We start from the raw sequence: 18,858 nt of genomic DNA, 5'->3' as shown, positions 1-18,858 counted from the left end.
AGTTTATTTTTTAAATAACACTCACTGCAGTAAGAAGCTATGATACATATTATTGAGCTGAATCTTGACTATGAAATTAAATCGTAATCACGATATCTGTCAGAAAAATTGCAAATTAGAATTGAACAAAATTGATATCAGTTATGACACATTAAAACTCGTCACAGGCAGTAAGAGAGAAAGAGTTGTCATTTTTTTTGCTATTTCTGCAGAGAATTTTGTAAAAAAAAAAAAAAAAAAAAACATCTGTGGATATATGCGGAATGATTTTAGGAGGATCATATCTAAAAAACTTAATGTATAAAATCAACAAATAATACATTTTAAACTTTTATTTATTCTTTACAATGCAAATCCCATTTGATCCATTAATTTGGTAAACAAGGCAAGACTCATATAATATCTTTACTTAAAGACAGAAAACATTACTTTACAAACTGCATTGTAAAATAAATCATATAAACATTTTAATATTATTATTATTATATCTAAATAACATTAGTGAAATTCATTTAAAAACTGCATAAATATAAATTGAAACACATTTACCCAAGTAAATACATAGACTCAACGATAAGCTAAAAATCGGTGTAACTCTGCGGATTTCTGCACGCACAGATTTTGCGTAGCCAGCAACTGTAATATCTCACAGTAACGTGTTAGCTTCTTCTTTGCTAATTTTTTGAGCATATCGAGCACATCGCCTCTCCAGTGAGGAACATGGCATGTTCTCGATATTATACAGAGAAAAGACTTTGTTAACTATGACACTGTGGTTACTACTTATGTTTGAGGAAAAGTGCATTTATTTCAAATATTGACATAAACTGACTGAAAACGATTTTATAGTACACCTTTCAGCCAATCAGAATCAAGAATTTCAACAGACCATCTATTTATTCATAATACTTGTGCATCTGCTGATTTTATCTTACAGTATGTGTGGAAGATTTGGTTGCATTTGAAAATCCTGTCAACAAAAACAAAATAGTACCTGTGACAAACAGAGCAGCTCAGTGTTTGCCATGGGAGGAAAAACTGGAACAAATCCTAAATATTGCTGTTGGGGGGTTTTAATGAGGCTATCTATGAATGGAACACACTGTGTTCAGAAAAGCTCAGAAAATATGTTCTTTCTACATTTCCATATACCAAAAAAAAACAATAACTCCATATATTCTTTACAGCAGCAGCAGCCAAGGAAAAGCTGTTATTTATGCTGTACTATAAGCAGCACAATCTACAGAAAGAAAGTCTGCATTTTTATTCAGTTTGTCTACTTTTTATTTTATGTGGCATAATTTCACTAAGCTAAAGGCATATCATTATGTTTTGACTTGAAACTATGCAATCAAAATTTAAATCACCACCTGCAAAAGCAAATGTATGTATGGTCTATTTATGTGGATCATGATTGCGGTGCAGTGGTTTCCTCTCATTTTAAATCCCAGCAGATTTAGCATGTGATAAAACAAATAAGCATCTTGTTTCTAGCTTCAAATTGGTCAATTTGCTTGTAAAAAAATGATAATCAGCCATGAAAAACCAAGATCAGTTCATCAATACTCTGCAAGAAAGACAAGACGCAGGAATTTTCAAATTCGTATAAACATGTCGATGACATCAGTGTTCACATGAGAAGCACAACACCAGGAGTCATCAATCAAATGAGAAAATGAGAAGCCCTGATATACTGGCAGAAATCTAAAATAATGAAAAGCATTATCCATCTGTCATGCCTCTGAAAAAAAACAATGGATCTGTTTCTATAGGGATCCATTTCAAGGCCACACTCAAGGGAACACTCAGAGAAAATCGAAAAGCACTGTCAAAAGCAATTCACTCAGCAAAATCAACTAATACGTGGGGGCCACCAGCGCTACTTACAGGGCTCTCTTGGTAATCTAGACTGTTATAGAAAGTTCATGGGTCACTATTGTATGAAAACAGCAACATTACAAAGGTGTCATATCATCAATTCACCTGTGCGCCACTGTGTGTCAACCTGTCTATTGTGCAAGACACGGTGTACTTCAGATGGCCATTTTCTCATGCTGTCTCTTCTCATTTACTTTGGTTTTTCCAGTGGCACTCCAGATTTGCACATGTACAAATTTGTTTTGTGTTTGTGCTTGTGTTAACATCAAAATTACCAAGGATATATTGTTATTTTGATATAATCCTATTCAAATGAACAAATAAAAAAATAAAAACAATCTTTATTTAGAAAATAGAACTATAAACCCTAGTTAAGCCTTTATAATAGCTTTCATTGTACATCTTAGAATACATAATTATAACATTTTAATTTAATGCTTAGCCGATCATAAAAACAGATTGATAAAAAAGGAGGTATGCTGTTCTGAAATAATACCAGGACTCGGGAACGTTATATTGTTAGACCACCCGCTATCATTCAGATGACACCAGAGTTAACGGCTGCTACTGCATTTTATTTGGAAATTTATTCCCATGCCGCAAACATCTGATTGGTTCCCGCGGAAATGCAGACCTCTACTTGGTATGCCCAACACAACAGAGAAGCAAATATATTTACAATACAAAGTCAATGATATTTCCAACCAACCAAACTGGGTCAAATTAACAATAAATTGACAGAACTTGAAAGCAGTAAAGCTGTGGAAAAAAGTTTAGATAAAACTGTAACCGAAACGCATTTTGCTGCAGAGGGTCTCACAATAGAACACTTTTCTTAGAACTGATTTCCCAATTTGTTTACATTCAAAAGACCATAAGTACATTTTTAAATGCATCTATGTTGTCTTTCATGCCAAATATATACATTTAGCCACAACAGCTGATGCAATATGCAGAGAATAAAGTAAAACTTTGCTTATTTTCACTTTCACCTGTTTCACCTGTTTTGAATTTGAATGCCATTTCATTATTATTATTATTATTATTATTATTATTATTATTATTATTATTATTATTATTATTATTATTATTATTATTATTATTATTTTATTTATGCATTTACATTTAGTCATTTAACAGACCCTTTTGTCCTAAGTGACTTACATCTGAGGAGGCATTTACCCCATCTCCACCCACCACTCTTCGACTACGTCTCTGTCCCCACTACTGGAAATTTAAACTAAGTTGAGACGAGGTTCAGGTGATCTCAAGTGCTATTCATTTATTTATTTGACTTTTGATGGCATTTTTGTCACACCCCTCAATATTTTGTCCATCTGAAATTTTTTTGGGGGCAGGGGAGGGGAATAAAAAAACACAGATCAACTTGTTAAAGTCAGCTAACTTTCAGCACCCTGCAATCCAGCTGACGGAGCAATTCAATTACAAAGTGTGAGGAAAAAGTGTGCTTAAAAGAAGATTACAAATTTTCCGGTAGTACATGCTAGATTAAAATTTGATTAAAAAGAGCTACCTGATATACATGGTAGGCGTTGGCAGCCCGACCTTGAAGAAACACAGAGGGGATCCAGACGTTGACGAGAGCACGTTGAGTTCTTCGAGATACAAGATGAAAAAAAAAAAAACACATGAAGATAGTCTAATTAACTGAAGAGACATCGTGTAGCTATAATCACTTCATCTGCTCTTGAGAAAAAAATTAGAAATATTGATGCTGTTTGTCAAAGATAAAAAATAATAGCCTTTTTGTATGACAAAAGCAGTTTAACATCATTTCCTTTAGCCATTTCTGACAGCTTTTCATGTACAAAGGTTATATATGTGTGGAAGATGTGCGTAAAGGCTCTAAATGTAAAAGCAGAAGCAGCGTTCAGCTTCACTATTTTTAGCACAGTGTTTTCAGAGGCATCGCTTGATGGAATTCCATACTATCGATCTGATCCTCAAAGGAGGCTCATGTACACCACCTCCAGTGTAAATATATAGAAATATAAAAAGAGCAACGAGTAGGAGGCCACTTACGTCTCAAAGTCAGAAAGGCTGGGGTCATCAGAGGTCTGGCTCAGGTCTCCTGGAATCTGTACAAAAAGCAAAGAGCATCTGATTATAGGGAGCATTTGTTTTTACATCCTGCTGAGCTTGCTGATTAACACATACCCTTATAAACCGGTTTTTCTATCTGTTATAAAAGCATAATAATAATATAATATTTGCTAAAAAAAAAAAATTATTAATAATTTGGCAACTTTTGATTAAATTTAATTTATTTTGTGACCCATTTTCACACAAGCTATTCAATGGTTAAAAACACATGATTTTAATTATCATGAATATTTTTGTTAGAAAATGTAAAGAGGGATTTTATGGGGTTTAATTTGCTTGAGTTTATTCAGAACATGATCATGAGCCTTGCCAGAATGATTTAATTAATTCATCTACACTAATAAAAATATATAATCCATCATCGCTGTATATATAAGCATGTAAAATATTTTATACTTGCTCTTATGTCTTAAATGCAATGAGAAAAGACGTGTTTGAAATATATACATATTCACTACCAGCCATTTTTGAAACAATATTTGTTATTGTTTTTGAAAATTTTGGAACGTTTTTTTTTTTAAATAGCTTTACTAAGTCTTTAAGTTAAGTCACATGATTCATAATTATTCTGATATTATTCTACAGCAGGGGTTCCCAAACTTTTCAGGCCGCGACCCCCAAAATGACAATGCCAGTGAGTCGCGACCCCCAATATATTCTGAGGTGTTTATAAATACAGAAACCTTGCATGCAATGGAGCACACTCACCAATGGACCCAAGTCTATTCTTCTTTTAATTTTTTTAATGTATGAGAGCTGTAAATGGGCAACAAAGTTTTACCAGGTGTTATGAAATCTGCTGCATCTGACACTATTGCTGTGTCTTTAATATAATGTAATTACCACAGGGGTTGCAATCCAATAGAAGTACGTAGTAACTATAAGCTATCATAGTAACTATATGGTATAAACGACGATATTTTTTCTCTTCAGTAGGTTATGGATAAAATATGGTAATTCTTATGGTTTAATCAAAATAAATACATTTTTGGAAATCACCAGGCGACCCCCCTTCATTGTCCCACGACCCTTCGGGGGGTCCCGACCCCCACTTTGAGAACCATTGTTCTAAAGCAACATTTCAGTCCTGCTTCTTAGGAAACCATAAGTTACTATTGAAAAGTACCATTAATCTATATTTTTTGTTCGTTTTTTTTTTGGTTCACTTTTTCCCCATAATAAATGCAATAAATTGTTTAAAAGTGATATAAAGAAATGTTTAAAAAGTGCTGTTTTTAAACATTTTTGAAAGTTGTACTGTAAATCAGAAAGGAAAATATTTAAAATATATTGACATTAAAAAATATAAAATTATAATATAAAATAAAACTCAATTCATTTATCTTCTTTTGGCTTAGTCTCTGAATTATCAGGGGTCACCACGGCAGAATAAACCACCATTAACAACCACAACTATACTATTATGCAATTAACATAGTATTTTTTTAGTCAAATAAAGCCAGCCTTGATTAGTAGAGTCTGTTCTTTTCCGAAAGAACAACAAATCCTTATATGTTAAACTTTTAACTAGTAATATCTGCAAGATTTTGTCAAAACAAATCATATTTTTATGGTGAAACATCATAGAAACTTAAATTTGATCAAATCTGACAGCAAATAAGTTACGATACAGTATATTATTTAAATGAATTCAGTTCATTAAGAATTCACATTATCTATTCATCATAAAATCTATTTAAATGATCTAAGTAAGCACAAATATAATAGAACTGTCCTTAACACTAAAAATGATAAGGCATGTTTATTGATCATTATGCTATTATATCTTCTGAAAAGATATTGCATTGCATACTGTAGATACTGAAAATAAATGATAAATATGTCAAATTAGAAAGGTTATTTTGAAATACAACAATATCTCACAGTATTTTAGTATATTTAAAATAATGTTTAATCAGTGGAGAACATTGTGCAGAGATCTCATCTTGTGCCAGAAAACATAAATATGCTGTTTCTTAAAAAGATTAATTAAAATAATAAAAATAAAATGAAAAATTCCAAGATGAAAAGCGATCTTAGTTTGGCTCATTTAAAGATTTATTTATTTATTTTATTATCTTTGATTTGGAATTTGTTTCAATATAGCAATTTCATTTAATAATTTCATAAAAAATAAGTAACAAAGAAATTATAAAAGGGGACATGTTCAACACTACAAAATTCTGGGTTCCACACAATCGATTTGTACTGGGACAGCATGAAGGAATAAAGTTAACATATTCGTTTTTACAAATTTAAGTTGGTTGAACATAAAACAATTAAGTTGTCCTCTAAAACAACTCAAGAAATGTGATGTTTCAGCTCATTTCATTGATTAGTTTGAACAAACGGAAAAAAAATATGTATTTATTAATACATTTTTTGATTTTATTTATTTATAAATTTTATTATTTGGATGTAAATTTTGTTTCTAAATGTTGTTAATATTTATTACAAAAACCATATCCTTTATACACCTTAAGCTCTCAATAACTGGCTATTTAGCTCTCATTCCTAAAAACATTTGAGCCCAAACAGGAGCAATGCTATAATCCTATTTGAGCGTTATCTCCTGGTGACGGTGTAGTAATGTCAGCATTTACAGGGCTCACAGACTGCTGAATGTTGGTAGCTGGAGAGGAACAAACACATGAGCCACGAAGACCAGATAAAGCATCCACCGTATAGAGTTGAGCACAGTTACAGAAGGCCATGGTTCAAAGCCACTGCCGTCAGATGCATCAAAAAGTAATCAGTGGCAAACAGATAAGCAGTGAACAGGAAAGAGAGACGAGGGATGGATGGATGGAAGCCATGAGGTGAAAACACAGAGTGGGCTGTGAGTTTGCCACCAGAGACACCCTGGTCAAATTAAATGAATACTTCATCCAAAAATGAAAATAGCTTTGGGAGGGTCGGTGCTCGCTGAACATTGTCCTCTGCAAAAAATGCTCTATATTATTTATATTTAGACCAAAAACAGGTCTGTTCTTTTAAACAAAGCTAATACATGGACTCTGAAGACTATAATATAATATAACATAACATAACATAACATAACATAACATAACATAACATAACATAACATAACATAACATAACATAACATAACATAACATACTATACTATACTATACTATACTATAATATAATATAATATAATATAATATAATATAATATAATATAATATAATACAATACAATACAATACAATATAATATAATATAATATAATATAATATAATATAATATAATATAATATAAAAGATGTTGCGATTTAATATACATAGAAAGTCTATGCAAGCAAACTAAACATTGATTTTTAAACCAGTTTAGTTTGATATTAATCATTTAAAACTTTATTAATTATTAATGGCCAGATCATGCAATTATTCATTCATTCATCCATTTATTCATCACTTTTGGCCTTAGTCCCTTTATTAATAAGGGTTCGCCACAGCAGAATGAAGCGCCAACTTATCCAGCATATGTTTTACGCAGCAGACGTCCTTCCAGCTGCAACCTACCACTGGGAAAAACCCATATGCTCTTACATTCACACACACACACTACGGACAATTTAGCCTACCCAATTCACCTACACCACGACTTTAGACTTGTGGGGGAAACCGGAACACGGGGAGAACATGCAAACCCCACACATAAAACGGCAACTGACCCTGCCGAGGCTCGAACCAGCGAGCTTCTTGCTGTGGGGCGAACATGCTACCCACTGCGCCATCATGCAGCCCCATCATGTAAATAATTACATAATTTTAAAAAATATTAGCTTGCCAGTTTTACAGTGAAGGCATGTCTCAGGAAATCTTCTTTTAAAACATCAGTTCATCCAAAAATGAACACTAATTTATAATTTAGTCAAATACAATCCAAAGTCAATCTAAAACAACAAAACAATTCTCATCCAAATTAAATGTGCAAATGAATTGTGATTAATTTTAATTTAATATAATTAATTGCTACATCATGTCATTAATATTCATTCAAAAATCTCATTGCTTGACAGCCCTAGTGAAAACGTCTTTGAGAAAAATCAAATATTAGTTCATCCAAAAATGAATATTGATTCATCAGTAACTTAAACTGCTGTTATTTTAACATTAACATTTAAGATTTATTTTAAATAATAATAATAATAATAATAATAATAAAATACCCACATTATTCATTCAATCATTATTATCCACCAGTAGAAATTATATTTGGCTTCATCACATTATTAGATCCACATCATGTATGTCACAAAAAACCCAAACACATTCAACATTATCACATAGATCACATTAAAATGGAAATAACCATATTCATGCTTAAACCTTAGCATTTAAATTTATAACGGCAGTTAGCACAAATGACTTGTGATACACATTATTCGTTATTGAGGCTGCCTGAAATGTCTTTTTGATGGCTGAAATGTTTTATTTAAGGGTCTTCAGTAATGACATGTGCTTTCTGTTTAATTCTCACAATTTAGTTAGTATTTATGTTTCACCTAAAACTGCACTGGCAGTTTTTACTTGATAGTTTTTGCTTTTCTTATATGGCAGTAATCCATACTCCGCAATCATGGTAAAACTTACAACACTTTCGCAAATTCTTACACATCTCCAAAATAAGTTGACTCACACAAATTGTTGCAACCTCTAATATACTGGAATATATAACTACTTTTCCAGCGATTGTAAATTTGCTAACATTAAAGGTGCAGTAGGTGATCTGCCAAAATGCTAACCGCTTAGCATATTATCTTTGGTCGACGGGGAGGGACTGTGATTCAAAACCACACCCCTGAAATCGAGAGCACCCGCACCGCGTCACAACAGCAGACAGAAAACCGACTAGTTCATGTCATTCGCCAGTTAGTTAGTGCCAGCACCATGCAGAAATTACATTTATTACTTAGCCACACTTACATGCTATTTCAGAGCGAATATTCAGAGTAGCATGGTAAACAGTATAGGAAGGCTGTCATTGTTCAAAAATGAGCCAATGTGAACATAATATCAACTTCAGCCCAATAAAGCAGGTTAGGCGGAATAGCCCTATTTACTGATGTTTTGTTGTTAAACTAAATATAAATCTACATTATTGATGCTGTAAAAAGACCTTATGAAACTGAAAATAATCACATCAATCTTTTACCGGGAGTGAAAGTGGCTGAATAACACGTCTGTGCCTATAATTAAGTAATTTATAGCAGAACACAATCTAACATAAGCTTAGCCTGACTAAAATAGTTTTAAAACAGAACATTACCGGTCTAACAGTAATACTTCAGCCATGGTGTCGTTCTTCCTCCAGGGTGCTAAAGTAACTCCAATATTGATTCAGGTTTTTAAAAGTTTCAATTCAGCATTTGATTTCTCCCGGTCTGTCTCGTGACGGCGCGGCCGCTTATGCAGACGGGCACGCACGAATGGCGGATCTGCGTGAACAGATGCGCAGAAGTCAGAATCTACATTTGCTGACAGACAGTCTGAGCTGCTTATCGGAATTATGGGAGATGTCGGTCGGACATTTTTTAGTTTTATGCCTTACCCAGAATATAAAAATACATATAAATACATTTAGATCATTTAATGTAATCATTACTATTGGACTGTGAAGAGACTTTTAACCAGCACAACAAAAAATGATTCTGAAGACACTTACCTACTGCACCTTTAAATGTTCCTACATATTTTAAACTTACAACTGTCTCTATTTAATGACCCTCAAATGACCAGAGGTTCCAGCACATGGGTAAGAACTAATTTGTTTCTGCTAACCATATCCCTGTTACCATATCCTTGGTTTTGCTACAGTACGACTTTAAAGTTTAGCTCTAGGTGTTAAATGTCCCCCAATTTAATGAGAGTTGGAGGCAAAATAGCAACATGACAGCCAAATATGACCAAAAATAAGTGAATTTATTTACAAAAGCGAAAAGATTTCATACAGCAAATCAATATGTACAAGTTAAAGTATCTGAAAAAAGAAAAATAAATCAATTAATGTACAGTATGATGCTCAGGGAAAGAGGATTTCAAATGGCACCAAATAAAAGAAAGCAACATAACAAAAAAACCCAGCAGGCTAATGGACTATAAGCACAGCTAGTGTTTTTCAGCCAATGGTGAACTTCCAGTGAAAGCTTTATGTGACTATTTTCAATTTTACGAGGTTCCTTTTACAGCATCTGTGTTGTAATGTAATTAAAACACAAACAGTTAAATACACATAGTAGGTAGCACAATTGCCTCACAGCAAGAAGGTCGCTGGTTCGAGCCCCTGCTGGGTCAGTTAGTATTTCTATGTGGAGTTTTCCCCCACAAGTCCAAAAACATGTTATATAAAGTAGGTTAACTGAATAGGCTATATTGTCCGTAGTGTATGTGTGTGAATGATTGTGTATGGATGTTTCCCAGTGATAGGTTGCAGCTGAAAGGGCATCTGCTGTTTAAAACATATGCTGGATAAGTTTATGGTTTATTCAGCTGTGGCAACCCCAGATTAATAAAAGGACTAAGCTGAAAAGAAAATAAATGAATGAATAAATAGACCTAGGTATCCATTTGATTGTTAATTCGCAAAAATTAAAAAAAAGAACGTTTAAGCGCAGGCACCGTTGTTAGCAGCAAACTAGCGCAAAAACTCCAGTGAAAATACTGGGGTAAAATTAATTTCCATATTTTAAAAACATGGTATGGAAAATAATAATTTAATGCAGTGTTTCTGGTTTGGTCTGATACCCTCTTTATATTATATTTAAGCCAGGCAGTGAAGATCTCAGTTTTTGAAAGAAATCAGATCTTAAATGCAGTGATTTTGTATGGGATGACAATTAACTGGAAGCACTGGGGCTGGCTGACTAAAATTAAAAGGGTGTGTGCATACTGTACACCCCATTGTATTATATTGAAATGTATCTCTTCAATGAACTAATTTTACACCAGTTATGAAGCAAATGTAAATGAATAAAATACAAGGTTTCTCCCTCTATTCCGGTTTTGTTCAACCAGCCAACAAATGCCAGCCACAACATCTGCATATTTATATAAATTAAAACCTAAATCCTGGATTCTTTAAGTTCATTTGTGTAAAGGCGAAAAAATGCATTCTTGTGAAACTTCTGCATTTACAATGATTGGTTTAGACACTATATTGGTGAAAGCTACTTTTTGAGGACGATTTAAAAGAGCATGCCCTTCTGCCCTTATCTGACTGCTTAGGTAAATGTGTCCATTGGAGACACGGGAAAGTAATGGGGTATCGGCAGAGACAGCTAATGATGGAAGAGGGGGCAGACAGTGATCTGCCCAGAGCGGCTGGACTGCAGAGATAGACAAAAAAGAGCAAAGCACTCAGTGAAGCTCTGGTTTCACACACCCACAGAGAGGCCTGAATGTGTGCCTGCATGAGCTTACCGGGCCGCGCAGGTCGATGAGCTCCTGTCTCATCTGGGCGATCAGGTTGTCTTTGGCCATGAGGGAGCGGTAAAGCCTCTCATTAAACTCGATCAGCTCTCCGTGCATCTCAGCCACCTGAAAAACACAACACAGTAGCTATGTTTACATCATCCATCTATGTGTTTTTTTAAACTTATGTTGCATAATCAAACTTAAGCCCTGATTTTCATTCACTTAAATGTTTTGTGAAATCCCTGGTAAATGTGACTACGTTTACACAGATATCAGCAATCTTATCACAGACATTAGTTAATCTGAATAAGACAATAATATTATTTATTGATTAAAATGTTTACATGAGTTGCTTTTTGAATGTTCCTTTCATGTTCCCGTTTTACATGTTATAGTACATAGTTAGATTAACATCATTACGTCACTATTCAACGATAGTTTTCGCCGGTGTTTCACGCAACAACAGTTTGTGTTTGTCATGGCACCATATGTGATCACATATCATTTTTGTGATATGTGAAGTTGAACTGCAGTTAATTTCGAACACTACACATGCAAACACATGACATTGGATACAAAGTCATTCACTCATTCATGCCCCTGTAACAAACTCTGAAGTACTGGATGAAAGCAAAGTCATTGCTTCCCTCTCGCACTAAAAATGTGCTCTCTTGCTTGAAGACATTGTCATTTGTTTGTCGTCAAAAGCCTGACCACCGTGGGTGAATCCCGTCACAAAATGTAAAAAGTACTACAAATTGCTAATAGTTTAATTTATGTGTTTACATGACTGTATTGTACTTTAATAACAGGACTAAAATAGGAATACTCCATATGTCTTAATACGATTTTGTAATCAATAACCGCTGTTTACATGGTAGACTCTTCATCAGAGTATTGTCTTAATGGTATTAAAGTCACAGTGTCCATGTAAACACGGGCAAAGTGAATAATCAAAAGTGCGATCAGAGAGAATTGACAGTGACATGACAACATGCAACCAATAAGAGAGCAAGATACAAGGAAGTGGGGAGTTTAGGAAAGACTTATGGACCGCAATTTCAGAATAAATAAGCTTTTCAATACCATTAAACAGAAACATTTGCTTCAGCAGCAGCTCAACTCTGATCTAACGTGTGATCTTGAGATATTTCCATATAACCTCTCGAGTGTGAAAGAAACAATGGCTGTGTCCGAAATCACCTACAACTCAGTAGTTACTACATTTGAAAATGAATTTACTATAAAGTTGTTAAAAAAGTATGTTCTATACTGTATGAATGTGAGTAGAATGAATGAAACTTGGATGTACTACATCCGCCATTTCCCATAATCATCCTACTCGCGTCAGTTGCAGAATTCTCTCACATGGCATCATGGAAAAGCGTAGTGTCAATTAAATGTGCACTTTATAATCTCTCCTGAGTATGTAATTCTTACATACTCACATATTCTATGAATTGGGACATATTACTCTGCTCGCATAGTGTAATATATAGTAAGGAAGTATGCGATTTCAAATGCAGCCCATGTTGTCGGTGTTTCTGCTGTAGTCATGCCGTGTGAATCCTCCTGTCACTGATCCATCTTGCGGTATGACCACAGCAGCAACTGAACGCTACACCAGACAGTCGTGCAGCGAGAAAACAACTGCGATCCAACAACTTTGAAAAACATGCAGTGTGTACTCGGCATAAGACTGACACTACTTAAGGTTTACTCTTACAACTTGAGAATAAGATACATGATAAATAACTTTTATCATGTTATTATGGAGAGTAGTTGCAGATCAATGGTCACAATGGACAGATCATTTCACTTATATTCATGACTTGTAAGTTTATTAAGTTCAATTCAATTCAATTTGTTTATTTCTATAGTGCTTTTACAATGTAGATTGTTTCAAAGCCGCTTACCATAGAAGTTCTAGTCCAGACTTCATAGTTAAAATTCAGTTTAGTGTGATTTAGATTTCACTACTGAAAGTCCAAACTCTGAAGAGTAAACACATTCAAGCGCAGCTCCACAAATCCCAAACTAAGCATGCCAGTGGTGAGGTAAAAAAACTTCACCAATTGACGAAGTGAAGGAAAAAAAATGTTGAGTGAAACCAGGCTCTGTTGTGCACAACCATTTTTCCTCTGGCCAATCTTCATGTGTGGAGCTACAGTCTAGGCGCCGGAGGCTGGAGAACGCTGGATGTCCATCGTGAAGAACTGTAGGTGTGAGTAGGTCACCGGGTGCTATCTAAAGTCAGGAAGGGATTCTGTATGTTTCACTTTGCTGATTGCCAGTGAAAAATTGTTTGCATATGATTGCTACATACAGTCTTGAAAAATGCGGATAAGCACAAGTGAAAAGCGTCCTGGTGTGAACGACCCCTAATTCTCAAACTCTTGATAAATACGGGGCCCATCTCAATGCAATTACGCAAACACCAAAGTAAAATTCTTACAATAGCTTTGTATAATTAACTCCTAGAACTGTTTTACATAATTGCTTTGACAAAGATCAGATTGGGTTATGTGGTGGAGTTTTATCATGCGGGGCCCCCATCATGTGGGACCACCCCCGCGGTGCATGCCCTGCCACTGGAGATGAGTTTGTTACTGTGTGTCGTCTGCCACTCATTTACTAGGGATAAAATGGATAACATGGTTTCTCAGTTTGCAGAAATAATCAATTATTTTCTTGCAAAACAAAAATCGAATGTCACACTAGTGTCCGCAGAAATTACTTTCATTTTTTCTTTCACATGGAATGGAAACTTTATTTTATTCTCAAATTTTTTTTATGCAATATTATAATTTTGTGCATAATTTAAATTCACAAGTTTGAATGGAAACATAGCTACTGACAATCAAGAGCCAAACTCTCTGCTTAAACAGCTCGAGTGCTCTGCGGCTGGTTGTAGTAAGTGACATTTCTTAAGGGATTGCTGGGTTTTGACTCTCAGGTGTGAAAGTGTTGAGGCGTTGAGCCTTAACTGCTCGTTACAGCGAGTCCCACACCTGCCTGGCGACTCGTCAGCTGTCATTTAGAGAAAGCGACACAGACACGGAGGCAGAATCCAGTCTGCGATTCACTCGCATTCATTTGTTTATGGAAATCATATGTCAGGGTATATTTGGGTTAGCGGCCTTTTGCCTGACAGACACATCATGTCACTTTTTGACATGTTTGTCCTGGTTTCCCAGACCGCACCTGGCCAGACAAACAGCCAAGAATGTGTCAAACAAAAAATGAATAAAATGAGTAATGCACAATCTTGAAAGTCAAAGTAATTGATCTAAGATTGAAAATTTTGAAATATTTTTTGAAAAAAAAAAAAATTGTATTATTTTGTTTGTTTGGCTTACATATGTTGCATGTACATATATACTGTTTTTACGTGTATTAATGTGAATAAAATGCATTCTGACAATTACTATAGTTGATTGGTTCCTCTTATGCAATTGGTCCCAATTAAATATTCTATATATACACTCACTGGCCACTTTATTAGGTACACCTTACTAGTACCAGGTCGAACCCCCTTCTGCCTTAATCATTCGTGGCATAGATTCAACAAGGTACTGAAAATATTCCTCAAAAGATTTTGATCTATACTGACATGAGAGCATCACGCAGTTGCTGCAGGTTTGTCGGATGTACATCTATGATGCGAATCTCTCGTTCCACCACATCCCAGGCTGCTCTATTAGACTGAGATCTGTTGACTGTGGAAGCCATTTGAGTACAGTGAGTCAAACTCATTGTGATGTTCAAAAAACCAGTCAGATATGATTCGCGCTTTATGACATGGTGTGTTTTACTGGTGGAAGTAGCCATCAGAAGATGGGTACACTGTGGTCATAAAGGGATGGACATGGTCAGCAAGACTACTCAGGTGAACTGTGGCATTAACATGATGCTCAATTGGTACCGATGGGCCCAAAGTGTGCCAAGAAAATATTCCCCCACACCATAACACCACTACCAGCAGCCTGAACCTGATACAAGGCAGGATGGATCCATGCTTTCATGTTGTTAATGCCAAATTCTGAAATTCATCCCAATGTTGCAACAAAAATGGAGACTCATCTGACCAGGCAACATTTTTCAATCTTCTATTGTCCAATTTTGGTGAGTCTGTGTGAATTGTAGCCTCAGTTTCCTGTTCTAAGCTAACAGGAGGTGCAGCCGGTGTGGTCTTCTGCTGCTGTAGCCCAATCAACCTCAAGGTAGGACATGTTGTGCATTCAGAAATGCTCTTCTGGATACCTCGGTTGTAACAAGTGATTATTTGAGTTGCTGTTGCCTTTCTATCAGCTCGAACCAGTCTGGCCATTTTCCTCTGACCGTTGGCATCAACAAGGCATTTGCGCCCACAGAACTGCCGCTCACTTGACATTTTCTATTTTTCGGACCACTCTCTGTATAGTAAACCCTGGAGATGGTAGTAAGTGACAATCCCAGTAAATCAGCAGTTTCTAAAATACTTAGACCAGCACGGCGGGCACCAACAACCATGCCAATCTTACTTTTAAGACTTTAGGTTTTTAGGAGAAAATGTCTTCTGCCTAACCCAAACAGATAAAATAAGGGTTCAACTTCACATTTCCTGCCATTTAGGTTGATAGTATAAAGTTGCAAACATTAAAATACATCAGATTGCAACTGATATAGATGCAATGCTTAGGTATTACAAAAACAACAACAGCAAAAACTCAAAACAGTACTGAATGAGAAGGTGGCAGCCTTAAAGAACCTCTCAAAGCAGCTCTACAGAACTACAGAAATAGCTTCAAAACTTTTGTAATTGATTGTCAGGCAGGGGCCTCTATCTGGCTACTTCACTGCCTAATGCAGTGCTTTATATAGCACCTAGCAGTTCACAGCATTAAATCCATTTCTCTAAGTCTTTTTTTAGCAGCTTGTCAAAAATAGTGACCCTTTCAACACATTAAAAGAGCGTTAAGCCTCAAAGTATATAATTTACAGCAACTATAAACCTCACTTGTCATGAAAGCGCCTGAAACTGAAGCATACACTAATAAAAGCACACACTACTAAAAGAGTAACCATATTAAAACAGGGAAAATTATAGAGTTATAATATATAGAGTTTGGTCATATTTACACATCCAGATCGATAAATGTCATCCATGCTAAGTATTTTTCTTATATTGTATTTTCAATTTCTGTTAAACATATCCTTGTATGAACCTCTGTATAGTAAAATTGTATTCATTCCTGTATAATATTAGAACTTTTTCCAACAAAAGGTTCTCAAAGAAAACATTTTAATTCGAAGAAATATTTTGATATATTCTTCTTTGATATACAATAATTACAGGTAAATTTTAAACACACATTATGTGTTATAAGCAGTGGCGCAATAGGAAGTGCTGTCGCCTCACAGCAAGAAGGTCACTAGGTCGAGCCTCGGCTCAGGTGGCGTTTCTGCGAGGAGTTTGCATGTTCTCCCTGCATTCGCGTGGGTTTTCTCCGGGTGCTCCGGTTTCCCCCACAGTCCAAAGACATGCAGTACAGGTGAATTGGGTAGGCTAAATTGTCAGTAGTGTATGAGTGTGTGTGTGTGGATGTTTCCCAGAGATGGGTTGCGGCTGAAAGGGCATCCGCTGAGTAAAAACTTGCTGGATAAGCTGGCGGTTGATTCAGCTGTGGGGACCCCGGATTAATAAAGCGACTAAGCCGACAAGAAAATGAATGAATGAATGAATGAATGAATGAATGTGCCATAATTTCTTATTTGGTACAAATACAGATGAAGACTAATTTATCAGCCCTCTTGAGATTTCTTCTTTATATATTATACTATACAGTATACATTTATTTCCACAAAAGTTTCCAAAGTATATATATATTTATATTTTTATATATATTTTTATGCTAATCCTGCTAAGTTCAATATTTTAAACTTATTTAAGACTTTTCTCCCTGATAGGCTACAAATAAAACCCCTTGACTAATTTCCTAAATTTCCTTTAGTAAATTGCCTTTAAATTGCATTTTAAATGTGCTGTATGTAAGTGTTTGACTATTCTAAAGCATAAAAATACCATAATATGTTTGCAAATATTTAAGACATCCAAGTTAACATTCTTGTTTATTTGAAAAACAATGCTGAAGCCAAATATTCTGCTTTGAACATCTGTCTATGTTTTTGGTCCCAATGCCAGTTTAGCCAATTATATTTCAGCACCACATATTGCCTTGGTGGAAAACTGCGTATTTCATTTATTCAGGCAGAAAAGCTCTTAAAGTATGCATCTGTGACCGAAATGTGACCTCCTGTGGACAGTAATGGTCTGTTTCACATGAGGTACTTAAGAGTTCCACATGAGATAATTAATTAGCAAATAATATAAATATTACGAACGTAAACATTAGGTGAGCACGTTAAACAGTAACCCCATGTCCTAACAACACACTATGCAACCAGATTTACAGTGATGAGCAATTTGGCTGTTTGCATCAAACGAAACACAACAGAAATTTCAACACAGCCATTCAGAAGCACCGAATATTAGACTTACTGCACTCCAATGAAATGGTAAGGTTTCTAATCGAATTGATACGTATTAAATCTCTTTAACATTATTAAATGTACATGCTGAATCACTGATATGTGTTGGCTTACACTGAAGTTCCTTTTCAAACGGTTTATTTTATTTTCAAGATCTGAGCTGAACTATCTGCTGCTGCTTTCAGTAGAATGAAACTCAAACTGTTAGCATTTACACTGAATAAAGCACATGAGGTGTTATCTGACGTGATCATTGTCAGTTTTCTGTTGTTCAGCTGCAAGAAATAGAAGTTGTTTCTAAAATATAAATGTCAGGTGTTGGTTTGAACAAAAACTTATTTTAATATGGAAAATATTCCTTCAATCACATGTCGTTGCTTTTATTTAGAACATGGTTTAAATCAGCCTTAAATCAGCCCATAGGCTTGGTAGTTAACACGTTGCTGTTGGTGTCGTCAATCTGGCAACCTGTGCTTGAGTTTAATTTGAACTAGACGTGCAATACCTAGTTCAACCACTGGGTGTCAAACGTACATACTGCACCTTTAAGCTGAATACTAGTATCTAAAACAACTACAAAATATTATACAGTCATAATGGCAAAGATAAAAGCAATTAGTTATTGGAAATAAGTTATTAAAATGATTGTGTTTAAAAATGTGCTCCATTAAACACTACTTGGTAAATATTTGGGAAAAAAATGAATATTTCACAAGAGCGCTAATCATTTTGGCTTCAACTGTATAAGCTAGCTTAAACTTGAGTTGTTGTAACACAACCCTCATTATGTTTAGTTTGTTTGTTCTGTTTAAAAAAAAAAGATAAAAAAAACACCCCTGTTTCCAGGTCTCATTCATCTCTCAGTTTTCACCGCTTACAATATTCTCATTCATCACATTTATTTATCT

At 34.9% G+C, this 18,858-nt stretch overlaps 1 protein-coding gene across 2 annotated transcripts in view; it reads right to left on the bottom strand.

The window, feature by feature from the left end:
- The window catches only part of snx29 (sorting nexin 29), a 247,162-nt gene that overhangs the window by 105,313 nt on the left and 122,991 nt on the right, over positions 1 to 18,858 (bottom strand). The window contains exons 16-18 of one of the 2 annotated variants that reach the window (XR_012387966.1): positions 11,392 to 11,542; positions 3,922 to 4,029; positions 3,413 to 3,494 (exon numbers count right to left, since the gene is read on the bottom strand). Coding sequence is in view for 1 of the 2 variants with exons in the window: in XM_688793.10 (XP_693885.4) it covers positions 3,413 to 3,494; positions 3,922 to 3,977; positions 11,426 to 11,542 (255 nt within the window). In the remaining variant the exon portion in view is untranslated. The remainder of the gene's footprint in view (positions 1 to 3,412; positions 3,495 to 3,921; positions 4,030 to 11,391; positions 11,543 to 18,858) is intronic. The other variant, XM_688793.10, reaches the window with a different exon arrangement.

This window comes from Danio rerio, chromosome 12 (genome assembly GCF_049306965.1).
Source record: "Danio rerio strain Tuebingen ecotype United States chromosome 12, GRCz12tu, whole genome shotgun sequence".
Taxonomy (NCBI): Eukaryota; Metazoa; Chordata; class Actinopteri; order Cypriniformes; family Danionidae; genus Danio; species Danio rerio.
The sequence above is the reverse complement of the archived record's forward strand: the minus strand, read 5'-3'. Positions and strand labels throughout refer to the sequence as shown.